At 38.9% G+C, this 26829-nt stretch overlaps 1 protein-coding gene across 5 annotated transcripts in view; it reads left to right on the top strand.

Moving 5' to 3' along the window:
- The window catches only part of CHN1 (chimerin 1), a 103210-nt gene that overhangs the window by 44478 nt on the left and 31903 nt on the right, over positions 1-26829 (top strand). For all 5 annotated transcript variants that reach the window (XM_062578927.1, XM_062578928.1, XM_062578926.1 and 2 more), the window contains 2 exons: positions 4722-5010; positions 26698-26775. In XM_062578927.1, the coding sequence (XP_062434911.1) occupies positions 4722-5010; positions 26698-26775 (367 nt within the window). The remainder of the gene's footprint in view (positions 1-4721; positions 5011-26697; positions 26776-26829) is intronic.

Genomic DNA, 26829 nt, shown 5'->3' with positions numbered 1-26829 from the left:
ATTGGAGATGATACTATTTCTCAGGCAGGCACTTTGGGACAATGCAAGGTTCCACAATTTCCTGTCCATCCTCAGAAATTCAGGTACCAATGGGGGGGGGGGGGGGGAAGGCTGCTTTCAGTAATCAGAGACCCTTTGGGATAACTGTGTAGAAGAGATTTCGGCAGCACGTAGCGCTTGCATTTTTAGGATCCTCTTTGACAAGGAAATGACCCAAAAGAGGATCCAAGGAATCATTTGCTTTCTTTCACATGGGCACAGAATGACCAGGAGAGATTCCTGTTTTGTAGACTGTCAAATCTCTAGTCTTGAGAATTGGTTGAGAGTTTTAAGAGGTTAGAGCTCAAATCCTGACAGCTAATTTTAAGTGAGACTTCTACTTTTTGGCCCTAAAGCAAGTTAAGACACTTTTTCTCCATGGGAGATTAAATCCAAGTAACCTTCATTCACATGAACAGAATACAAGCTTTCTCAGCTCAGCGAAACTCATTGAAAGTAATGAGGACATGAGTAGCCCTGAGGGTTGTTAAATTTAACTGTGGTCTGGCCTCAGCTATGCATTTTAAAAAAATGCTTTTGTCTTTACTTTGAGCCTAGATACTCTTCTCATCATAAAATAGCCTGTGAAAGGGGTAAATAGCTAGTGTATAATTCTGTATTTGGACTCTAAAATCCATCTTCTTAAAGGGCAAGAAAGTGCAGATGGGCTTTTAGTCCTTCATGTCTTCCTTTTGTCTCATCAGTGAATGCTGCATACAGAGTAGGTAGCTGAGAGTCTGAACCTCATCTTTCTCATGGTATGATACCTAATTCAGCTCTTCAGTCCTTTATTACTAGCTGCATTTGCTCTATCGTTTAATCCATTTTCCCACGTTGTTACCCACTCTGCCCTATTGGCAACCAAAGGGACCAGACAGAGTGATTGCTTTTCAGACAACCTGGAATAAAACAAGTCTTTTATCTTTAGTCCTGCTGCTTGCAAACAAGTGCACAATAGATACAATGAGACTGTTTGACATGTCAGAGGTCTATTTCTTTTTCTTGGAAAAACATCTAATCTTCCTCTGTTTAAACCAAAAGAGAACATACATTGTCTGTGTCCTGTTTTCTGTTTCTTAAACAAAAACCAACTGGTACTAATACTTCACTTTAGGAAGAAACCACCAGGAAGTTGAAATATCAGATCTTGGCTCTACTTGGTTTCCACAGTGATGTATAATTAATTAAGCTGCAGTAATGTTTTAGCAAAGGTGAACATAAGGAAATATTCTTTCTAATGGAAAAATTTAAACCATAATATTAAGTAAGATTGTAGGGACTGATAATTTAAGTGATCATTTGCAAATGTGCATGTACCTTTGCATTTGTATTGTAATTTAATCAAAATAGTATCATTGTGCAGTCAGAAAGAAATTTTAATGAATTTGAAAGAAATAAAACTGAGGATTGTTAAAGACATGTTATTGATGGCAGAATCTTTGAAAGAGATCGGTTGTTCTTTGATTTGTGTGGCCTTTTTTCCCCCCTCATTGCTAATACCATTCTATTTGTAAAACAATATATTTTCCCATGATGAAAGACAAAATGAATAGAGAAGAAATGGTTTGATTTAGAAAAACGGGAAAATAGATGTTAAAAAATGCATTTTTACCTTTTGCTGATGAGTGCTGATAAACAAGCACTTTTTGCAAATGATTATGGCAGTGATACAGACTAATTAGTTTAAATACCTTTAAGCAGTTATTTTTAAGTTAGGTTAATATATTTTAAACTGAGAAAGTTGAACATACTTTGAGAAGGCCACACCTGCCAAAATAAATTTAATATGCAATTCCCAGATGCATGCAGGAAGAAGTTTCAGTCTACTTGTGAGGTTTATGAGAGAGATGAATTTAGGAATAGAGTGCTGTTAAAGAAGTAAGATTGTGGAATGTTGCCTGTGAGATACTTTTGTGTTAACATGTGGGTCAGGAGTAGCAGGATAAAGGTTGTGCACTTCTTGCAATCCTATTCCCTGTAATACCTCTAAGACATGTTGCGTGTACAGCAGTCTGAACAGAAGTACAGCATATGGACTTCTCAGGAAAATATAAACTTGGGATATGAGCATGCACTTACTCGACTTTGATGGGAGAAAGGTTAATCCTCTAAAATTTAAAAACTTCTTTCTTGGTATTTGGATGTCTTGTTCTTCAGAACTTTGTTTTAGACCCTGAAGGATGTTATTTAAATCAAGACATCATGTGTACTTAATAATAGGCTCCGAGAAGCTTTTCTGTGCCTTATCTTCTCTTGATGAGATTAGTGTAATGCTTTCTCTTCTAGAAAGCCAAGAAGAACAGTAAGTGACCTTTCAGTGTGTTTAAGACTCTGCTATAAGTACTGTTCAAGCATATGTTACTGATTAGAATGGCTTATCACATGCTATACATCTCTTAACAAAAATCGCTCTTTTGCGTTTTATCATCTAAGACCTGCTATTCTCTACCTTCAAACCTACTTAAATTTTCTCCTGCCAAATCTTAACATTGTAGTGCTTGTATTGCATTATTCCCACTGACATTAGCAGAAGGCTGTGAAGGTTCTTCACTTTGGAGCTGCGAAGTGCTAAGCACTGTTAGCTTGTATTAACTTCACTGACAGTACAGGGGACAGCATGCAAGGAATGCATGGTCAAGACCAGCCTGCCACATGTTTGAAGATGAGCAGTTTTTTCTGCTCTATACAACAATGTATGTATTTATGTTGCTGTACTGCTTATGAGATCCAGTATGGACTAGTCTCTTACTGTGCTTGATGCTGGATGAATACAAAATTTAAGACAATACATGCTTCCAAAAGCTTACTGTTGTAATGGAAGAAGATTAAAATAGTGGCAAAGAACACAAGGAAATGCAGAGATGGTATTGGTTATATCCAGCTTCCGGAATTAACCAACAGAAAATAATCTATAGGAGGGCAGAAGAAATTTAGTAATGAAGTAGCATTTCAGTTAGAACTGGTTTGTGCCTAGTCTTCTCAAGTCCTGATCTCTCCTGTGCTTTGAAGAATGAACCTGAACATGTTCCTATCCCTATGCTGTAGCTTGGGACATTATTTTTCTCCTTTCTGATTATCATGTATTCAGTCCAAATTGTAGCTTATGTTTAAATTAGCATTGAGTAAAAAAAATTTTTTTTTATCATTTTGTCATTTATTACTTTTCAGTTTCATTCAATGAACTTTTAGTATGTGTTGCATAAAAATGTGAATAGAAGTACCTGATTCATTTCCAGTCAAATGCCCATTTAGTTTCTACACATTGTGTCCTCTTTTATTACTGAGCAGGATGTGAATTCTGCTGACAGTCCCCTCAGGAGAGGGGGACTCGCATTTAAGTGCTCTTTAAAAATAGCAGCTCCTGAAATTACAGTCAGTGTCAGATTATTGTGAGGGGGATGGGAAGTTTGGGCATTTTGACATTTTGGTTCATAAAACAAGAGAACAAATGATTTTGCTCATATTTCGAGTAGTAGCTTTTTTGGAAGAAGAACATATATATTCCACCTGAGGCAATGTATAAAATTTATGCTTTCTGCTATTCAGCTAGACCTCATTGAAATGGAACCATTTCAGCAAAGCTTCAGTGTATTTGTAAAAATCTCTTGTGAAGCTTTTGTTTATGAAATAAAAGCAATCCATCCTTTCAGATTTAGTTTTTAATATTTATTTGGTGCATCTGACTGCATGAAAAGGCCCTGAGCAGCCTCGCTCAACAAATAACACCGGAGTGAGTTGCAAAAGCAGCTTCTTGCTTCCATCTTCTCTGCAGGAAATGTGCTGGTTGTTGCCAAGTGCAAACACTGATGTGTTTTCACATGTTTAGATTGCTTCCAGGCAGAAAATTGTTCCAGATTCAAAGTACAATTTTAGAAAAGGTGCTAATATACAGGTAAAGTCAGCATTCTTATTTGTGGTTGTTAAAAGGCTGTATCAAAATCCTATTCCATGCAGACTGCAGTATTGCTAGCGCCAGATAGCTTATGGGTTATATATGCTATATATTACAAAGATTTGCTTGAAGCTCAGGACTTAACAAGCATAACACAGAGGGACTTTTGTATAAAGCTTGAAGAGTTAGTCCTTGGCCTTTGGCCAGCAATAAAGAATGCTTGCCCTTGTGCCATTTTGTCCTCTGCTGCTCCAGTTCTGGCAGCAGTTCTGCTGCAGTGTAATTGTTGGCACTGAAGCCGAACTGAACCCTGAATGGCCTCTTCCTGCAAAAAAACAGGGGTTCAGAGGTCCAAGACTGCATCAAAACTCTGTATTGATCAGCTGTAATAGAGGACTCTATTATGAGAACTCTTCATATCAGAGCCAAACAAATTAAGTACAGCGATGCAGTACTACGGTACTAAAAAAAAGCCATATAGAGTGTGAAGTAATTTTCAGTTTTTCCACAGGATAATGGAAGGTCCAAAAGAATAAAAGAACAAACAGCTCCTTCTGGGGCAGTCATTGGTTTGGCTATATATCCACAGTTGTTAATCTTTCCCTCCTATCTGTATTTAGTAGTTGAATTTTGCAGGTTCTCATCTGCAAATGAGACCTGTGACCAGACACAGAGCCAAGTTGCAGCTTTATATTATAAAATATTTTTGTTGTTTGCAAAGGCTTGCTTACTCTTCTTTACTCTTGCTTACTGTTCTTTAAAAAAATACTTTCCCGTTTCATTGAGGCAGATTTGGAAGTCAAACCAGAAACTTCAGACTCTACTACGATGGAAAGCACTTTGTTGGGGAGAAACGTTTTGAGTCCATCCATGACCTGGTGACAGATGGATTGATTACTCTTTATATTGAAACCAAGGCAGCAGAATACATTGCCAAGATGACAATAAATCCAATTTATGAACACATAGGATATACAACTTTAAACAGAGAGCCAGCACACAAAAAACATATGCCAACCCTGAGAGATGCACATGATGGCAAAGAGTCTACAGGAGAGGATGAGGTAGCAGAAAAGAGGGTAAGCAATTGTTAACCCACACTTTTTTTTCCTGTTAGACTTTTTATTTATACTTTCAACCCTCCTCTACTATAAAATACTAAAGGTACCTGAAGGTATTTAGTATACATAATTATGTAAAGTATTATATTAATAGTAATATTTAAAATGGTTATAGGGTTTTTTTTCCCCAGTGGTAATTTTTGCATATTGCAAATTTCTGTGATTCAGAGATTTGTTACTTATCGTTGTCAGGTCCCTTTCTTCAGTTATTTTCACAGTTATAGATGTTATCATTATGTCACTCCTTTATTTCAAATGGGCTGAGGATGTTTCATCTTAAAATTGTTTACAGTGTCTAAGATAATTGCCCTTTGGTCCAAAAATATATTCTTTAATCTATTCAGTATTCATCAAACAAAATAACAAAATGTATTCCATAAGCTACTCAGCTGTCTGCATACAATGACAGTAAAGTTGTCCACATTATAAATAAACCTGTTCATTAAGAAGATAAAATGTTAGAACACTTCACATATCAATTTTTGACAGGCTGAGCTTAGTCAGAACTATTTTTGGCCTCAACCAGACTTATGAAGGATTGCTCTCTTCAGAGAGTTGCATTATCAACTGCATCCTGGATAAAAAACAAAAAAGGAACAACAACAACAATCTTAGAACTAGTGAAAAATAAAAACATTAAAGGAGGCTGTGACAGTATCAGGCAGACAAAGCAACTGCGTGAAACTGTTCATGTGACCAAGACTAAACTTAAAGAAAACATCATATAAATTTCGTTAATTTAAACTGAATACTTTCTGCTTGTTGAAAAGCCCACATATGAAAGTCTTTTAAAAATGTATTTTAAAATTATTTTGCTGCCTGTATAACACTGATATGCTCCCCTATTTCACTCATTTCACAATGAAGTTAGGAGCATCTAATATGCTATTATAGCTCACGTAAGAAATACTAACTTGAATTTGCCTCATTTGTTTGTCCTATCAATCAGAAATATAAGTCTGTGATCTCAGCTTGTCTTAACACCCTCAAAGAGGGAGAGGAAAGGTCACACTAAGGGCTTCCAAAGTACTTGCCTAAATTGTGATACTAAGCTCCTCCTAGAGTTCGCAGAGAGAGAAGCCCATAAGGTTGGTTGAGTCTTCCTCTAGCAGAATCTTCTGTCCTGCACTGACTTTACTGAGAGATGAAGCGCCCAGCTTTAAGTATGAATCGTCACTGTTTGTCCTATTGTGATCAGATGATTTTGACAAGAGAAATGTTATGGGCGTATTGATGCTAGCTGCCCGTGTTAAATGTCTGCTTTCTTGCCTGTTAATTACTAGTGGGAGAGGTATGACTTACCAGTTACAGCTCCTGACAGCCACTGACTTGCAGTGTGCTGCCACTTCAGTGTGCATGTTATCACAGAGGTTCATTGTAATGCAGAGGGTAGGTAGAAATCTCCTGTAAGTCACATAGTTCTGGAAGTCACTATTTAAGGTTTCTTTGCTAAAATTAACTTTAACTGCATTTAGCAGTGACAACAAAATTAAAGTGACAATAAAATTCTCTTCTATCACAACATTTCTTAAACTGGAGAAAAAGTTTTCATAGTAAAGGGATTTCAGTGATTATTATTGAAAGATACTGTTTTTTCTGTAGAATGCGTGGTCAAACTCACCAACAAAACATACATATTCTCGTGAAATGTTTTTCATGAAATAGCTCAAGAATTACTAAGTAGTTCTCTCAGATTGAAATTTCAGAGGATAAACATTTAGAGAGATCAGCCATGTAATCCTAGCATCCCACAGCATTTGTTTAGAAGTTATAAGCAGCTAAACTTGCTTTATGTGCAAGATAGTTCAATTGCAATGGTCTTGATTGGCCTGAAGCCTAGCTTTTGCGGCTTTTCACCTTATTTATCTTAGAAACACGTTGATGGTGACACCTGAGTGGAAATAACAAGGCACCACAGTATAAATAAATGCAGAGATTACTATTTAACTTCCAAGCTATTATCCAATTGGAATTACTATCCTAGGCTATCCAAGGAGGCATAGTGTGGTCTTTTTACTGTCTAATGGAGCAGAGGGCCCATCTCTGTTGCCTTTACACCTCTCAGGGCCTTTGCTGGAGGATGGCACAGAGTCCAGTGTGCCACTTCACCCAGCAAATCTCCAAGGGGTAAAAGGCGTTCAACCCCTGTACAAATACCCAGCCGCAGTAGCAACATCAACACTTGCAGTAAGCCACAGGTAAAGCTTGTCAAATCATTGCTCTCTCCTTTGCACATCATAGAGCTGGGGAGAGTGGGAAGGGAGAGAAACCCAGCAGTGGCCCTGCTGGTATCTCATGGGGAGTGTGTTGGTGCACCAAGAGCCAAAGCAAGTGTGGGAGGAAAGAGGGAGGAGAGGAGAGCCTGGGGGCTGTCCAAATGCACCTGTCACTTGCCAGAGGGGCTTGACTATTTGCACACCCACTAATGCTGTCACCATGACAGCCTGCATGAACTGGCTCAGGTTCAACTGGGAGGAATGCAACTGAGGGACTTGAGGACTGTGAAACGGGCAGCTGCATCACACTGGTAGGAATTTCCCAGTGTCAGTTAATTATATAAAAAACAGTGAAGTCCTGATACATATGCTTGTAGGATGAGTAATTTGCATTTAAAACATGATTCCAAGTGCTAGATGACAGGAAATGTTTCTCTGACCTTTTTAAAAGCCTGCCTACTGTAAAATGCTAACACTCTACAAGAGAGAAACACAGGGGAGATTACAACATCTCCAGTTAAACAGAAGGCCCAATATCTCTGCTAGATTAGAATACTTTGAGTAAAATAATAATACATAAAATGAAATAAATAGAAGATACAAATGCTCTCCTGAATTGCTCAGAAGGACTTTTTGCAGGCTCCTGATTTTTATTGATATTTCTTTGAAAGCTTAAATTTATAATAATGTGTTGTTTACTTTATTATGAACAGTCATTTGAATAATTTAACTCTGGTATAAAGAAGCTTTCCTGTAGCACACGTACAAATAGGTCAAGCAATTTTTCTTTCTCTTTGGTGAGAGAGATGGAAGAGTACATTCTTGTTGTCCAGTATGAAATATATTACTGAATCGATATTGACAATTCTAACAAAGAATGCAAAGAAAACTGTCCAAACTACAACAAGAAAAACACTGCCTTTTGATCCAAATTGCCCAAGCTGTGTGCTACAACATTATCCTAGTGATACTGAAGAAGAAAATCTCTTCAGGGTGCACTATGTGGCAGTTGTGCATCTTTATCAGTTTTAAATCATAGTCATCTTAACTTTTCATCTTTTGCTTCTTCCTCGGCAAGCAGAGGGAAGAGTCTGGGTCTTGAACAGAGATCACCCTGAGCAAAAATAGATTTCCCAGTTTTGCAGATTCTGAGGATGTTTAGATCTGAATCTCGACTTTGACTATGACTGTTGCCCAATCCTGTGTTATGTAAGTAGTGTATAAAAGATAAATTCTTGAGAAAAAGGAAAGGAGAGACACACAGGCTCCAACTGTGGAACAGCTGGTGAGAATGTAATTTCACAGTCTGTCATAAAATCAAGTAGATGAAATTGGGCAGCCAGAGAACACACCTCAGACTTGAAAATGAAATATTAAAGAGTCCTTCACGTAGCAGTGAATCTGGTATGAGTCAGTGGCTGGGAACGCTACAGAGGTATGTTAGATGCCTCCCAGCATACATTAATACTACTTTGTTCTGCATCTTTTTGACAATTAATCTATAGTAGAAGAATTCAGTGGACTTTGAATGAATTGTCCTGTGTAGTACATTAAAAATGAACCTTAGAAAAGGGAGGATTTAAAGATGGTGAAAGATAAAAATTTGACAAAAATTATGTAATCATTAAATGAGGGTCATAGCACACAAATCGCAATACTCGTAAGTACTAAGTCTTGCAAGAGACCATACTGTGGTGTAATTTAAGATAAATTTTAATAGGAAAAGCATGAGAATCTGATCCACCACCCAGCATGCACTTCACTAATTATGAGAAGGAATTTGATAGTTTGCCATGTGCAACTATATATTAAAAATAAGATAATTCTTAGTTAATGATTTATGACTTTCATGACCTATGAAAGAATTAATAGATAGATAACTAGAGGAATAGAGATTGAAAACAGGAGAAAACTTGCCATGCTTGAATGCCCTAACAGATGTTGTAGCTACTGCGCTAAAAAGGTAATGCTGGCTCCCAAAACAGTCTGCAGATTGTTCAGAACTTGAAATTATGCAGCCATCGTGGTCTGCGTATTAATAGGTCTGAGATCTTTTGAAAGAAAGCTTCCCATTCAAATTCAGTCTGTATGGCATAATGAGGAAGTGGAGATAATACCCAGTATCATACTGAGTATTATCATGCATTTATTGCTCTTCCCATGTTCTTGAATACTGATGGATCTCTGCAAATTCTTCACCCTCACAGGTAATTATGGTCTTGGAGCAGATGATTTAATTCAGTTAAATACCTTATAAAAATGGTAGCTTTCTGAAATTAATTGCTAGATACATACATCAAAGTCCTTCTTGAAAGCCATGCACAACATGAAATTAAAACATTTTTCATTTTGACATACTTTTAAAATACTGGCATAAGGAATTGTGTGAATGCTTCATCCAAGATTTAATGTTAGTTATGAAAAAATTAAAAATTCACTTATGAGTTATTTGCTCTTTCAGAATGAAATTCTGAGGTTAATGTTAGGGTAGCAACTGAATCACATTTATTCTTGTTTACATTAGTGATAAGTAGTATTTCTTCAAGAAACTTTTCAGTAACTGCAAATCCATTAAAAAAAGTCTAGACTCTACTGCATCCAGATAAATTCCTAAAAATGGAAGGAGTTCAGATAAGGTTTGTCATAGCAGCGGTCATCCAACAAAAGCACTTTTTTGTTATATTTTTAATGATTATAGTGGTAATACCATTTTTTTTTCCATAATGATGATTTCCATCTGCTTGTGTGCAATTCTGGTCAGGGAGATTTGGAAAGATAAATCTGCATGGTTATAGTAGGAAACATGCTTTTAAGGTTGCCTCCAAATATAATCCAGAGCACAAAGTTAATTGCAGTTTCTGTGTATGTTTCTAACAGCTCCACATACAAAATCAAGGGTCATAGTTCTATGTGTTCGCAGATGGACCAGTCTCACTTTGCAGCCTTGAACTGATATGTTTATTTTCATTAATGACACAACTACTTTTGTTCATGCTCAGATCTGCTAGTCAGTAAGATCTGCTTAAAAAGCTTCCTTCACCAAGGCTTATTTTGTCTTCAGTGAAAGGGTATCAGCAAATCTAGCGGAGGAAGTTACAATGGTCTGTCATAAAAGCATAAGCCCCCTTAGCAAGGTCCACGATGGGAGACGACAGCCTTTGGCAACGTTATTTGATGCCCAGTAATACCAGTACTAGGACCAATAGTGAGTGAAAAGAAGACGTCATCTTAATGATCAGGAAAGAAAGTATACTTTTTAGAGTGGAGAAATCTTAATGCTCAAGTTGTTTGAAGCATGTTTTTCTCGTATTAAAACTGACTTGATTTTATCAGGAAAAGATGAGCATGTAATATATAAAACTCTAGACCAGCTATAGCCAGAACAAGGCTAGCAACAAAGCAATAATCCTGTTAAAAATACAATTGATGAATGTTTACCTTAAAGTACATGTAAAGACACTGAACCCTGAAGAATCCTATGGGCTAACTTGAGGAGATTGTCAACTTTTTTTGCACAAATGTTCCTTTTCAGTCCCTGCGCGGGTGTCCATGACAATCACTCTGTAAGTTTAATGTAATTTATAAATAAAACATAGCTCTGTGGAAGGCAAAAACTTCTATTTATTTCTTCTGGGTTTAGCCCATCTTTCAGCACAGACTTCAAAGTACAGACAACTTTGTCAATACTAAGAAAGTTCCTAACAGAATGAAAGACAAGATTTTTTAGGTAGCTGCTCCAGTTGATCAGCAGCTTAGTACTCAGCATAGATTGCCCCATCCTCAGTCTTCATCGTGTTCACTTTCTGTGCTTTAGCATTTATGGTTGTGGGAATCTATATGGTTATATATGCCATTGTGTGTGTGTATATATATATATACCATATATATCTTTCAAAATAAGACTTCAAATGGTTATGAAAAGTTTTTATAAGCACAAATTTTTACTTTAACTAAATGTTTACTAAGACCTGAGAGAAGCAAGCTAATTGCACTTGATGTCCAGCATGCAGGCATCAGCATGAGGAAAGTTACCTTTGCTACAGCCTACAGAGTGCTTTTTCCGTTCATACTCATTTAAAGTAACCTAAGCCCTTATTTACGTTCAATGTGGCAGTAAAATTGATACATTAAGAAGATTATATAAACTGATCTTGTTTTAAGATTCAGAGCTCCCAAACAAAGCATAAACTTTTCTAGTAATTCCCAGGTCACAGAGTGTCTAGCTTTTCTCTCATCAGTAGCTCATGCTTACCAAGGGTAAATTACCAGGCCAGACTTCTTCTAACGATCTCTAACTGGATCTGTAGCTTGGCTCCAGTGCTGATGGGTGTTCGTGGCCCACCTACATGCTCCGGCCTGAATTCCTCCTTGCCTCTCTGCCTGGGAGCTCCCGGTAAGTGCCCGGCTGTACTCGGCCGGTGTCCCGCCGCACAAGCAGGATCCCAGCTGATTCCAGTTAACACCTCCAGACTTCACCTGCCTGCCTGAGCCTCCAAAGCACAGTTAGTTTAATGCCCACACAATGGTGTGGGGTGTTAATGTGAAATGAAAGTTGCATGCCTGAGTGCTTACTGTTAGTCTAGTATTTCAAAGTTAAAAATAAATAAAGCAGCACAAACCTCAGACATCTAGGAGAGGTTTAAGTCATGTTGCATTTCAGATGCACAGCACACCTCCTGTCATGCTGCTACTCCTGCAGAGAGGTTTCCCTGCCATTTTGTAGCTACGCGCTGTTGAGGATAAGCACTGTAGTTCAACCTTTTTTCAGAGATACAAGTGACTCGACAGCTCGCTGAGATGATTTGTCATGTGACCTTGTGCTTTCTCGTGTAAGTGTGGCTTGTTCATGATCTGGTGTGTGACCTCGGGGGCAGGTTTATCTCAGTTGGTTAGAGTGTGGTGCTGCTAATGCCAAGGTCGCGGGTTCAGTCCCCGTATGGGCTACGCTGAGGGTTGGACTAGATGATCTCCAGAGGTCCCTTCCAACCTTGCCATTCTATGATCCTTGGATTTATACAGGAAGATACGTTAGTCTGGTGTGTAATTATACTGAGATAGTCAGGAGCCCAGTCCTGGGGAGAAGAACTTAGTTCCTGAAAGCCCCCTCGGACGCCCGGACTGGGCCCTCAGCAAAACTATGGGGAGTCCTTGCACTCCCCATACGCCCTGGGCTGCCTTGGGCCTTTGTAAAATGAATGCTGGGCATAACTGTCCGAAAGGCTGTAAAGCAGTAGAGCTGCTGCGCAGGTCAGTCTGAAGCACACCTGGCGCGTTGTTACTGATAAAAGGAAGCCAGTAAGTTACTCTTTTCCTCTGTCTCTCGGAGTGCTGTTAGAGGTAAGCCAGTGCGAGGCCCTGGCTAGTAAAAGGCAGTTCTTCCCAGTGTCCTTCAGGAAGTACCATGTATCTCAGCTTCTCTTATTCAGAAGTTTCCCTCCTTTTTAATCGGCATAACCCAGTGCGAGCAGGATCACAGGGAGGGGAAACGTTCCTTAGCTCTTGAAGAGGACAGCTATGTTCAGGTGCTCTTTAGATGAAGAGAGATTTGCCCATCCTGGCAGACCTTAGCTGGGGAAATACAGAGGTCTGCCTAAGGTCCTCGTGAGCATGGGAGGGCTGCCATGGCTTCAGTCCTCATATTCTGTAGGAGTCTGCTGCTTTCCTTTCCCTGTGGACCTTATACTCGGGGGTTTCCAAAAAGGCTGCCTATATGCATATAAGGAGATGAAAGCTTTTCTTCCTTTTCTTCCTTTTTTTTTTTTTTTTTTTTTTTTTTCCTTTTTTAGACTGTGGTTTCTCCATGATTTTTTATGTCTTCTCGCAGCTGCATAATCTTGGTGGTCACAAAAAAGAGAAGGTGGGTCTGTTTTCAAAGCAGTTGCTGAAGGAGACATGTGATTGTCATTTATTCCTTAGGCAAAGAGCTTCCAGGATTGTGAGGGACTGCAGTGGGCTGCTAGCTGGCAGCTCTGTCGTTTGTTGTTCTGTTTCCTTAGCTGTGTGAGTTCTGAGTCTTTTTTTCTTTTTCTTTTTTTTTTTTTTTAACTCCTCCTCCCATCTGGCATCTCCTAATTATTTTCTATTACTAATCACTTCAACAGGAAACAGACCGGACTGTTGAATTAAGAGACCTATAAAGGGATAATTTTGTTATTTACAAGTTTCTTACCTCACTGAGACTTTATTATGTGACACTGTATAGCTGGTGATAATCACCTTGGGCTACGATTGTGTCTAATCTCATAAACTAAGCAGGGTCAGGTCTGGTCACTAGTTGAGTATGAGACTCTCAAGGAAAAAAAAAAAAGCCAGGGGCTGCAGGAAGTGTTGCTAGTGGCGCCTTTTGCTGTGAACTAATACCCAGGATGTCTTGTGTTTTATACCCTCTGCAACTCCATAGCCTGCATAACTGTGAGTTATGAGAGTCTACATACCATGCATTTTCTCCACTTACTTCTATTCTTACTCATATGAGCTCCATTTTCTCCTTGCTGCTTGCTATGTGGTGTGGTTTTTTATTTAGATGAGAAGGGGGAAATAAGTAGTTTTACACTGGTTTACTGGTTTACAAAGTAGGTTTACATGCTCACGCATACAAATTCTCATCATTTGCCTTCTATGCAAAGATCAAAAGACCCTAGAGCAATGGAGCTCTGGTGTGTCATCCCCTTTTCAGCTGGATATTTCATGATAGGCAGGCACATCTGGTCTACTAATAATTGCTCATTCATATAAGTGGTTACCAAGCCATAAGGCCCATGAAGAGTAAAATGTTTGTTTTAGAACTGGAAGCAGAAAGACAAGTAGTTAGAGGTGGCTAAGTGAAGTATTTGTATATATTAGTCTATGAAAGGAAAAAGAATCATTTACCCTGTGGTTGATGCTGCAAGAGTTGATCTATTCTAACCCTTGTTTTTTTTCCTTTTTGTCTTTCACAAGAAAAAAAAGTATTTTCAGATAAAATTTCTCATGCTTAGTTTTCTTCTCTAGCTGAATGTTTTTTTTCTTCTGAATATGAGCAAAGTAAAGAGAGCGGTTTTGTTACTAAGCTCAATAAACTGCTTGCTCTTATTACTTCAAACCTGTCACACTAGTTGTCAGCAAAGACAGCAACTCTTGACAGTTTTTCAAAGTCTTAGCTAGAACATTAACTTTTAGAACATGAAACTATTCTATGTTTAACCTTTTTTTCTGCATGGCATCATCAGTTAGGAACTGTGCTATTTCTGGCATTTGATGCTATTACAGTCCTAACGTTTAAGGAACGTAAGAGCCATCAAGTTAAAGATCTGACTCTTTGAGAACCGTTTTTGCTCTAACCCTTGTCATATTAATACTGATATTTCTGACTTCAACACACCTTGAAAATAACTGCAGGAACTGCAGGATCATGTTTTTCTAATAGTGATGATCATATTATAATGCACTTAGCCAATAAATTTTTTAGTAAGGATTATTATTGTGTTTAGTTAGAGTTAAAGCAGTTGAAATAGGTTGCCTAAAGAGCATTACAGCTAGAATCACAAAGGATAACTTCTCCTATTAAACCTTACTTGTACGTGCATGTGAATTAATACATTTTTTATGGTTTCCAATTTGTGGATTAGATTAGCACCTGAAGGCAAGCAACTTTTCCCTTTCCTAAATGAGAGCAGAGTGAATTAATACTGTGGAAAGTATGAAAGGTTATATTCCCTGTCTCCATTCTACATGTAATTGTGAAATGTTGTGAAAACTTTATGCCTTGTATCAAATAGAGTATTGATTGAAGAAAGTTTCTGGTGATTTGGTATTGCCAGAAAAGTCTTGAGATAATTACCAAAACTAATATGGTAGTGAATTATGTTAGCATTCAAGCATTTTTGTGACTTGGCTGAAGATTAGGGTAAGAATGTGTTTAATATAAATAGTTAAAAATTCCAAGAGTATCATCTAGGTTTGCATCTTTCACAGAATTGGAAGTGTTCAGTCTGTAAGTGACAGCTTTACACGCACTTCAGACTCCAAATCCCCCTTAGCATTTGTCTCAGAGCTGCAGCCTGCTGCTTGGAAGCTGACAATCACCTTGTCATAAACAGAAGTTCTTAAAGCAGACTCATTGCTCAGCAAGTTGGTATGCTGAGAGATTACTAGATAACTTGTCGTAGGGCTTACGGGTTAATCCTCTTGGGTATTTTTATCATTGAAAATCCAGACAATAACAATGTTAGAAGTCATATGAGCAATATCACTTAGAATACAAATTGATGCTAGCAGTACAAATAAAAAATTGCCTACTGAGATGAGATTTAAAAAATGACTAAGAAAACAGTTATGCTGAGCAAATATTTTGTTCATTTTCAGTAACTGAATTTAAGAAATGAAACTATACCCCAAGCATAATTTTCTTATTTTTGATGTGCCCTATCCTCAGAAGAAAATCTTTCTGTCTGAAGATCATATGCCTCTGAAATTCCACATGGCAGATCTTTGAGTTAGTGATTGGGACCTAGAACTAGTAGATTTCACCTAAAAGTTGACATCAACTGAAAATTGTGTTAAAAGAAGTCATAGACTTGCTGAATTAAAAAAAAAAAAAAAACAAAAAAAAAACAAAAAAAAAACCACCAAATCCGTTCCACTGTGATAGAGTTTGTATAAGCTGGTGACCTGCCAGTTCCCGCTTCTCCCCTAAAGGCAAGTAATTTATGTAGCCCAAATCTATGATTGGAAATTGCATTGCCAGCTCATATTCAAAATGATCCATTTTTCAAATAAAGACTTTATTTAAATTTGTTTCAAAGATGCTCAATTTGGCCTTTGGAGGCAGTAGTTTCTAGAGTACTTGTCTTGATTTAAGATTTTTACCAGCTATAGCTACTTTTAGGGAAATGAGGTGCTTCCTGCCCTTGCATGCAAGTTTTCACATGATGGAGGCATTTATAAGTGTTAATTAGGAAACTAAGAGGGACTAAACAGGAAAGACAAACTGTGTGTGAAAAAGGAGAAATGACAAAATTGGAATGTTGGTTGGCAGGATGTAGAGCGATTCTTTTCAGCTCCTAGCAGGAACCGATGTGCTGCAGGAGGAACTGTTAGCTAACTGCAAACAGTGCCCAGCCACCGGTTTCCAGGGCAGCAACTTCTTTCATACAAGTGATCAGTGTAAGAAAGCAAAGGACAGAGGACTACCTCTGAATAATTTAACATGATCTGTTGTCTAATAAGTTCCAAATATCACAGCGGTTTTCAAATTTCCCTTACTTTGAAATCTGAAAGCATATGTTGAAGTTGATCAGCAGGGGTACTCTAGAGGCATTTCTGCCAGTTAATTCTAGTACATTCTTAACATTTTGATCAATTTGTGGGTTATCCTGGTGAAAAGTTAGGCATATGGTACTTCCTGAACCAGGGATTAGGAGATTTATGGGTGGCAATAACCTGATAAATCAACTTTGGGACTTCTTCAGAATGTAATTCCGCTGAAGAAGTGTGGAATCAGACTCTGGTTTCATTCATTGCAGGTTTTAAATCAGTCCTCATTTAAACAGAGATTTATGCAAGGAAAGTAAGAGCCTACGTGGGAGAGTTATTTGAAGGATGAGCAACCTGCTTCATTTTCTGAGTCTGCCTAATTATGTTACATAAAATGAATGTAGACCTTGACCTACAGCACTGGTACAGCTATGCCCGAGGACACGGAAGCAGCTAGAAAATTGGTATCAGAGTCTGCAAGAAATGCTAACAGACACTTGAGATTACCACCTTTTGTAATTTTTTCCACAGTGAGGTGGTCCATGAGTATAATTTCACCATTAGTAATTTTGCAGGAATGTTTCATGTCAGTGTCACAACTCCAGAATTCTTTCAGAGTCAAAATCATTTTCACTTTGAATCATGGGGTTGAATTAAGCATTAATTAAAGATGATTAGGAGACTTTGCACTCTCAGTTTTATTTATGCTAAATAAGTATGACTATGTACTGAAAGTATATTGAAGAAAGAAACTGTGACAGCATATGTATCATAGCAACATAGCTTATTCAGGACGAAGTGGATGAATTCAAAACAGAAGATATGCCAGAGGAACAGGTGTAGTCTAAAATATGAAGAATGTTTAGAAATTAATGAGCTTCAGTTTTCAATCAGAACTTGTATTGAATCATTCTAAACTGAATTATTGTGTAGAACAAAAAAGGTTAATATTGGAGACATTAGACTGCCAGAGAAGACTAATATGAAATGAATATTATACAACAGCTAAGAAAATATTCATGAGACATAAAAGGAAATTTCCATAGTGCTTGCCCATGTTATACCAATATTCAAATCTCCTGTTCTGTGAATAAAAACCCTGTATAAATATAGTAATAGAAAGGCCCTGTGGATTATATGATTGTTGTTATACCTAAGCGTATGTGTTTTCAGTTACAAAAAGGTATAGAGATTTATTCTAAAAATTGCTTTTAACAATATGATTCTTGACATGATAAAGGAAGTCTTGTAAATTATTTGTATTTCATATAGCTTGGCCCCCATCAGCATCAAGAGACAATGAGCTTCATCGCAAAGGGGTCTGGTTAAGTTCTTGATGTGTTTTCTCTTTTTATTTAATTTAATTTGAGGAAATCCTTGTAATAGTGTGGGTCAGATGAAAATAAACAACCATCAGTTGCCTGTGGTTTCTGAAATTAGTCTAACAGCCTAATTTCTCTTACTGTGTTTAATGTGGTATATTACTGACAAAGAACATTTGGCAAAAGAATAATACTCATACAGCTGCTGATTTGCATTAGATTTTGACTGTTATCACTCCTGTAGAGCACATTGTCTTGTGGCATTTAAAAATGACTATAAAGTTCTTTTTGGAATACAATTTGCCTTGAAGTGTCACAAGTCAAGTGCTTTTTGCTGGAGTGACACCTGATTGCAATAACCACGTCCTGGTTATGAAGGCACAGCTCCCTGTAGGCCAGCCAGGAGACAGAAGCCACAAACAAGGAAATAGAAGAAAATGCAATGCTGGTAGCTGAAACAGAAAATGATGGTTAAATTGAAGGAAGACAGAGAAACTGCTTAGGAGCAGGAGTTGGTATAGAAAGAATTTTATGAAGGAAACTGTTCTCATTAAAACATCTTTGCATGTTGCTGGTCAGGGTCAGAGTCTCTTCTTTAGGCAGACTTTCTTGCTACCATCAGCTTCTCCTCCCTGAAGCTTCATTGCTGCAAGATACAGAGCTCTCAGAGCAATGCCCCTCAGTGTAATGGCTGGCTTAAAGCATATGAGTAGTCCTCCCTGTCCCTCTGCTTCTGTCTTTTCCCTGGAGAGGGAAAGGATATAGCTAGCTGCTTTAATTCGCCATTTAGCTTACCAGCTTCGTGGCCCAGGCTTCTGGCAAGAGGAGAGGTAGCCTGAATGGATCAAAAAACAAAGCCAGAAAGGTGGGTGGGATGGATTGATAACAAAGCTGTAAAGGATAGGCTTCATCTGAAGGATTTACTGGAGACCAATTCTGCTGGTTCTTGATGCTTCCTCTCCTTGCTTATGTGAACATTCTTCACCCTATCTCTCAGAAACAAGGTGGCTGCAGCCTCCTGAGGCAGGGAGATGGGGTCCTCTGTGTTGTACCTGCCCTTGGTGATTGGGCTGGAGTTGCCTCCCTTCTAATTCAGCTTGTTTTCCCAAGGAAAGAAAGAAATTGTAGTAATGAGCTGTAAAAAGTGAGGAGAAAAATTGGTTAGTGTGATAGGTCAGCTGGAGCCCACTGCCGTGTGGAAATACTTTCCTCACCACAGTAGGAGTTAGGAGTGAAAAGATTTCAGTTTTTAGCTTTCTGGCTATCTTTTTGCTCCTGCCTGCCTCTCACACAGCTTGGTAACAGCTGTGCTTTTGTTCCACAGTCATTGCTTACCCCTTACAAACCGGCTGGTAGTCTCTGACGCCAGGGGAAGGACTGGAGTAGTTGTTTGTTTTAACAGATGCGAGCAGGGGAGTGGGAGACGTCCCGTGTCCATGTGGTACGTTGACTGTAGGTAAGGAGTTCCTTGGCTGAGCCAGTTCCAAGACTGAACCAGGACAGAGGCAGGAGCCCAGGAGGAGTGCAGTTAGCATCATATGGTCCATCTAGTTCAGACACTGCTCTGTGCTGAAGTTTGTTACTGGTTATTCATACAACATAAATAAAGCTGTACCTGTTGTTTTTAAAACCCAGTTGAGCAGCATTATTTGTTGCAAGATCCTAGTCCCTATGTGTGCATATTCTTATATACCCACACACAGGAGAGAGGGACATTTGTATTAAACATAGCCATCATGTTTTGGGGATGTTTATATCTACGGAATATTAAGGAAATCCCTTGAATTCCCCTCCTGCATCAGATGGACACACGGGGCCACTTGCTGACCTCACCAAACGCCTAAGTCATTTGATGTTTACAGAGTCATCCAGAATCAGAACAAAAGCTGAACTCGTTGCTGAGGATATTTTGAAATTTTTTATTTTATTTTTACGATTGCTAGATCCAGAGGTCTGTCTCAAAATAGCCCTCTCCTTAAGAAGAGAAATGCATTTTTAGTTTGCCATTGAAAAGTACCTTGCTTTTGTATCATTATCCAGAAAAGCAAATGTTAATTGCTTTTGTCTTGGAGTCTGTTACTGAAGGAGATAAATGGTCTTAGCGGATGGTTTTTGCCAGTGTGCAGTTTCCAACTGTCATTTCCAAAAGGCCCATCTTGATAACTGCATGAAGTAAATCTATAACCAGTCAAGCTAGCAGTAACAAAATAAGCCAGATTGTCCTAGATCTGAATCAGCTGCAGTGATTGGTAGGTTACAGAAAAAGCACTGTTATGTTGGCTTTCTCAAAGGTCTCTGTTTTTAAGCGTCCGCTTGCTTGTCATGAAAACAAGGGTACGTCAGGGTATTTCTGGAAACCGTATTAGTATGAACCTAAAATCTTCACAAACTGTTAGTATTCTGTAATTGTAATGCACAGTACAATATTAAACTAATTCACGTTTTATGCAGTAATTTCTAACAACTGTGGAAATGTTGGGCAGTATTTTTTCCAGGAATTTGCACTTCTGTTTGGGCATTCTTTTTTATTTTATGATCATGCTTTAAACTAAGCCAAAACATTGGTTGAGTTTTTTTAAATTAGGATTTTAATTAAAATGAATTTTTAAAAACCTGTTTTAAGTTCTAGATATAAAAATGTTTATTAAAATTGCTTGCTCTGGGGATTATGTACACTTTTATCAAAAAAGTCTGAAAATATAAATAGCCATTTCTTAGTTTTTGCAATAAGTATCTCACTGAAAAAAGTACCAATTTAATTAGAAACCAGTCCATTTGAAGATTTTTTTAATAAAAAGTAACTCCAGTATTTTCAGAATTTTACTCAGCAGTAGGTTTTCATCATTCAGCCAGGTCTAAACCTAAACTCATCTCTGAGTAACTCTGCAGACTTCAGTAGGGGTTATTTGTTGAACGAGCATCTCAGTATACACTGAGCATTGTGTGAACCTGATGCTAACCATGTGCCATGAAAATGTGGCTAAGCTGGAATGGCAGCAAGAGAAATACTACCCTGCTATTAAAGACCACATGATGCCCCTATTCATCGAGTTTCTGAAACGTTAGCTTTGACGTTGAACATTTTCATACCATTCCCACCCTCCACTAACACAACCTATCTGTGGATAGAGGCTATGCCTGAAAATTATTAGCATGTCTATAAGTGAAAGAAGAATGAAATGAATATAGCTTATGACCAATTTTAAATAAAAAGTGAAATTTTGGAATGTTTTTTCCCCTTGCGGAACAACTCTGTAAATGAAGTGACTGGGAAAAATATATTTAGCACAGAACAGAACTTCGCCAAGAAGAAATGTATTGAAGGAAATGGGGCTTATTTTCACTGTCTGATTGATTAGCTTTTGAAAATTGTGTGCTGAAACCATAAAATGCACTTATAAAGTGTTAAGGTAAGGAAGGTTTTTCTAGGCATATGCATTTGGCTAAGTTAACTGTACAGTGAAACAGAATACTACAAAACATACAGCAGCTAGCAGAGCAATCCAAGTTTGTCAAATATCTCGTTCTTTGACATGTACAATAGGGCATCATCTTTGATTTTTTTAAAAATGCATGCAGTATAACTGGTGGTTAATACTATTATTGAAATGCATTCTTTAGAGGGAAGAGATTGTGTTATACGTAAAGTCTGAATCAATAAAGGCATATTTAGTCATTACAACATGAAAATACCATATGAGAATGAAAACACTGCATGTGTGTTTCCAAGATTGAAGAAAACATGATACTGTGTTTGAGAGAGGAGACAGGTGGTCATGAAACTAAAAACTGTTTTATACTGGAAAGGCACATGGAGTTCAGGATGTCTGATTTCAGGGCTCGAGCTAACCTGACTCTTGAATATTCAGTTTTTTTCTGGAGTAATTTTAGTTTATTACTCAACAAATGAGAAATGCGTTGATTTGCTGTTTTAGAGAGAGAATTGGTCTGATGCTGACTGAATTGTATGACTGGATTAAACTTGCATAACGTGACTGTTTCAGAGAGCTCAGAGAATGACTAATTAGAACTTACAGCAGGCCATGGATGACTTTAAAAACATTTCTGTAGATGACTTTAAAAACATTTCTGTAGAGTCTTCATAATAAGACTTACTGATTGTGAGATTAGTACCAGAAAATATGCACATATTATCCAAGTAACACTTAGAACAAACAGTGCTCAAGAAAACAGCTGTTGCTACCACGCTCTAAAGCACTACTCTCACGGGGAAAGTAAAGAAAGTGGTGTCACTGTAGGACATGACTGAAACATTCTTATGGTTGAAGTTTTATCATAAATTTGAAATAGCAAGTTATAGCCTTTGGGGTTTTGATTTTTGTTTTTTTCCTTGAGTCCATATGTAAAACTTCTGGACATCTGGCTTGGTTTAAAGGTTGTTGTATTGCTACGTTTGTTTTTTTTTAGTGCTCATTTAAGTCACTAAAATGCGCAGGACTAAAAGGCTGCTCAGATTGTGTGCTTTTCTGAGTATTTTCTTGTCTATTACTTCCAGTTGTTCCAGTTTCAGTTCACTTCAATCTCATGAAACACATCCTTAATTTAATTTGAAGAAATACAGTCCTCCAGTTTCCTTCCTCCTGGAGTCTATACAGCATATGGCTCCCTAAATATGCAAACGATTGCAAATGTGTATCACAAATAATAAAAAGTCAAAATTTCAAAAGGTGTAAGGGAAAAGATTTTCCTCCCTACATGTCTCCCTCCTTTTTATGCAGTACACAGTAGCTGATATCTAATAGTTGTCTCCATTAAGGCAGAGCAAGTTCTGAAGGTAACTGCTGGAAAATAAAAGGGCTTCTGAGAGGGAACTTGGATGGAGGGTAGGAGTGGGGGAGCCACTGCCAGAGAGCAGATGTGGAATTATCAGTCAGTCAAAGGTGTAAGAAGAAAAGCAGGATGTAAACGTTTGCAGGCTGGGAACAAGACAGAGTAGGGCTACTGGGCAGGAGAGGGCATCACCCCAAGGTCCATGATTTAATTTGTTTGTTCTCAACAGCTTTGGGAAAGATTGTGACTCATCTGGTCACAATGGTGGGGCTTCCTGAAGGACAGTGGTTTGCTGCTTGTTACTTTATTAGCTCAGGTCCTGTTAATCTAAAGATCTGGACTTTCATGACCCGAACTTCAGTCAGTAAGGTGTGTGCAACACAAATCTTATTCTTCAGTTCAGTTGTCAAAACTAAAGATGAAGGCTGTGTTCAAAAGAGCATTATCTTGCAACACTAAACTTCCAAAGTTAGGAAATGGGTGAAGAATGAGTATTCATTACCTAATTACATAATCTGAAAGTTGTTATATGGAAATGAATTTTAATAACAACAATATGTTAGAGAAATAGGTAAGATTTATATTTTTCAGAACTTTTGAGTGGCTAATGTCATGGCTCTAACTTTCTTCTAATCCAGATTTCTGGCGTACACAAATACAGTGCATATAGCACATATAAAGGGCAGAAAGTGTATGTATGCACAGTATTCCTAAATTTGTAAACACCAGAAAGTGCTTTACACTGACAATGTAAAGCCGCTTTATGTAAAACCAATAACCAGTCTTAGTTAGATTACTGTAACATGAATTACTGTTAGAATTAAAATTCACAATCTTATAACCTTTCAGATTATAACGCATTTTCATAATTACAGCCATGAGATATGACCTTTCCCTGTTGGGTGGTTTTGCTTACCTTTTTATTGCTATTCTTAGGATTTAATTTTCTAGGATCCAGAAACCGTTTTCTACTAATGTTACTCTAAAGTGCAATTGACAATAAATCAGTTCTTCAAAATTAGGGAAAAGGAAGCTGATGACTGTCAAAACAGAAATATGCATTTTACCAAAGATTGAAAGGAAAATGCAAAATGCTTTATCTTGCTTAAGTGAAATTATTCAAAAGCTAATAAGGGTCTGATTCTGATAGGATCTGAGTATAAATGTACTCTTAAAAATGGTGGGTTTATTTCAACAGTGATGTGTATTGCTTTCCAACAAATTCAGTGTTCAAAGAGTTTATTTCCTAATATGAAGTTTTGGTGATTTATTTTTTTCCCTTTAATACAAGCTGAAAAAAAGGAGGGATTTTAGGGTTCCCAGGAAGTCTGTAACATAATTGCGTTTACAGAACTTTACAGTTTGCTTCCTGAACCTGTTCTGTTGACCTTTGGAGAGGATGACTCTGCTCATCTGGGTCAGGTTCAGGCCTGTTGTTCCATGAGGATTTTTGCCTGGTTTAGCGCTTGGGAAAAGAACTCTGAAGTGACTTTAGTGAGCAAGAAAGGAGAGAATGAGCTCAAAGGCCTGTCTGCTTCCTCCTCCACTGAGTTACCATCTATACCTTCCCACTATATCCACTTAAATGTTGCAGCTAGTTTTTGCTGTATCTCACTGCTTACCTCTTTTTTTTTTTTTTTTTTTTCCTATTGCAACGTAGAGTTATACTATATATAGAAGGGAAATGTGAGAAAGGAAATGTGTGAAAACGCCATCTATTTGCTTGCAGCAGAAATGAGTGGTTAAAACCAATCGAGGCAGATTGAAGTAACTATTGGGAAGTAATTTCTGAGCAGAATGGTGGCTAGGGCAGCCCTACAAATAGTTTGGAAGCAGGTTTCAGCATCCTAATAACCGCCTCCTGTCTGTATGGAAGCTGAACCGTATCAGGTATTCCCAAGGCCAGCATATGAGCTGCTAAGGTCTGACAGCTTCATCGGGTAAAACCCACAGCCGGTGTTCTGTTTATTGGCTATTAACTTGCAGTACAAATCAGTGGTTGGTGGAGCGTATTTGTAGAACCAAAATCCCTGCAACCTGCTCCTGTGTTGAAGCCCCATAGATTTTTCAGACCTGTAGAGAGGGCACTGGTGGCCCTGCAAGGAAGCAGGGAAGAGCATTATTCTTCTGAGCCTTATCTGCAGAACTGAGCTAAATGGTGACACTGTGATGCAGCTGCAGAACGCACACTGCTTCCACCCAGAAGCCTGCGACAAACTGCTTGTCTTTGGTTGTTACTGAGTCATGAGAGATAAAAATATCTCTGCGTCTCTGCTGAAGAGAGGAGAGTGCGGTGCTGCAGGTAGGCAGTCTGAGGAAAAGGAGAGGAGGGTTGTGCTCTGGCCAGTTGCACAAGCTGGTTGTATACATGGAGAGGTCCCTCCTGAATCCTGAAGGTCACAGGCTGTTGGTCAGTCCCACAGTGTAGCGTATGTCAGAGCAAAGGTCCGTTTTTGCCGTCTCTGACAAAGACTCTTAGCAAATGCTTGGAGAGGACTAGAAGAACAAGGGCATAACTAGAGTGGTCCTAGTGGCATACCCCTCTGCTGTCAGCAGTCAGCTAGTAGGACCGCCTCAGCTGGGTGATGGCAATGAATAGCTCCCAAAGAGTATCGATTCCTTTGGGCCTTGGTCTAATCCCTTTTGAGCCCGTTGTACCTTGGCCTCTGCTGCATCCCATGGCAGTGAGTTCAACAATTTAATTATGCTTGTGTGAACTACTGCTTCCTTTGGTTGTGGTAGAGCTCACTAGGGCTGGATGGTCCTGTGCTCTCCACATTTCTTCATCAGTTACATCAGTCCAGGCTGTAGGTTTCGGTCTGATTTGAGACTATTGGTCATTCACCTTCTCTCAATGTGCGTATGTCCCAACAGAGAGGTGCCAGAGCAAATCTGGTTTTAAGTCTTTGTGGAAAGGGTGGTATAAAGAACTTCCAGCGGCTTTTGTGCACATCTCTACTGGAGGAAGAGGAGGTTGTCTTAGGGCGTGAGTTTGAGGAGCTTCTGTTTATATGAAAAACATTGAAAAATGTAATTTCAAAGGACGAACAATGAGCCTCAGCAGTTATATTAACTGATGCTAGAGCTACTCTCAGCTTTACCTCCGGGTGCCGTACCCACGTCAGAGCTGGGGGGAGGGCAGAAGAGAGCTGTTTTCTTTAACGTTTCTTGATTTTTCTGTGCGCAGTGTTAGCCTTGCGTGTGCGCCTCTGAAAATGTAGTGAAATCCTCCAGCTTTGGGATGCCGAAAGATGCCATTTTGTAACGCCGCATGACTCATTCACTGCTCGTTATCCTCCCGCGGATACTTCGCCTTGAGCCGGCGAGAAAGGCTCGGGGGGGAGGCGGCGGGGAGAGCCGCGGCAGACGGCGCCCCCCGCTCGCCCGGGCTCCATTGGCTGCCGCCGCCCGCGGGAGCCACCCCCGGGCCCCGCGCCGCGGAGCAGCCGCGCTCCGCTCCGCGCCGCGCCGCGCCGCGCCGCGCACCCCCCGCACCCCGCGCCGCGCCGCGCCGCACGCAGCGCGTCCGCAGCGCTCGCTCAGGATGGACAGCAGGGTCTTGCTTGAGCTCTTAGAAACGCGTCTTTTGACAAAGTAACGTGACTTAGCTAAATGGATGAAGAGGCTCTGGGCTTGCTCACGCTGACACTGACTCCGACTTTTATCCGTATTCCAGACCCTTAAGTTTTTCACGAGCAGACCAGATCCCTTAAAAAACACGGCAGCAGCAAGAAGAACGTGTCTCGTTAAGTTAGCCTTTCGGCAAAAAGTGCACTGTGATGAGCACGCCAGTCTCCCGAGTGATTTAGCTTTCTGAAATGTTCATTTCTGATTTTTTAAACTGAGTCCAAGAAGTACAGAGCACAGATCAATCCAGGGTCCTGTTTTCCTTCCCTGTCAGTTCCAAAATGCCATCCAAAGAGTCTTGGTCAGGGCAAAAAGCTAACAGAGCTACAGTTCACAACTCAAAACAAGAGAGCCGTCAACAAGATTTATTGATAGCAGCCTTGGGGATGAAACTGGGTTCTCAAAAGTCATCTGTGACAATCTGGCAACCTCTTAAACTTTTTGCTTATTCGCAGTTGACATCACTTGTCAGAAGAGCAACTCTGAAAGAAAATGAACATATTCCAAAATACGAGAAGATTCATAACTTCAAGGTAAGAAATTATGCAACTTACTTCTTTTTAAGCTACAGAGACTATTGTTTCTTG

This window comes from Rhea pennata, chromosome 6, assembly GCF_028389875.1.
Source record: "Rhea pennata isolate bPtePen1 chromosome 6, bPtePen1.pri, whole genome shotgun sequence".
NCBI lineage: Eukaryota > Metazoa > Chordata > Aves > Rheiformes > Rheidae > Rhea > Rhea pennata.
The sequence above is the reverse complement of the archived record's forward strand: the minus strand, read 5'-3'. Positions and strand labels throughout refer to the sequence as shown.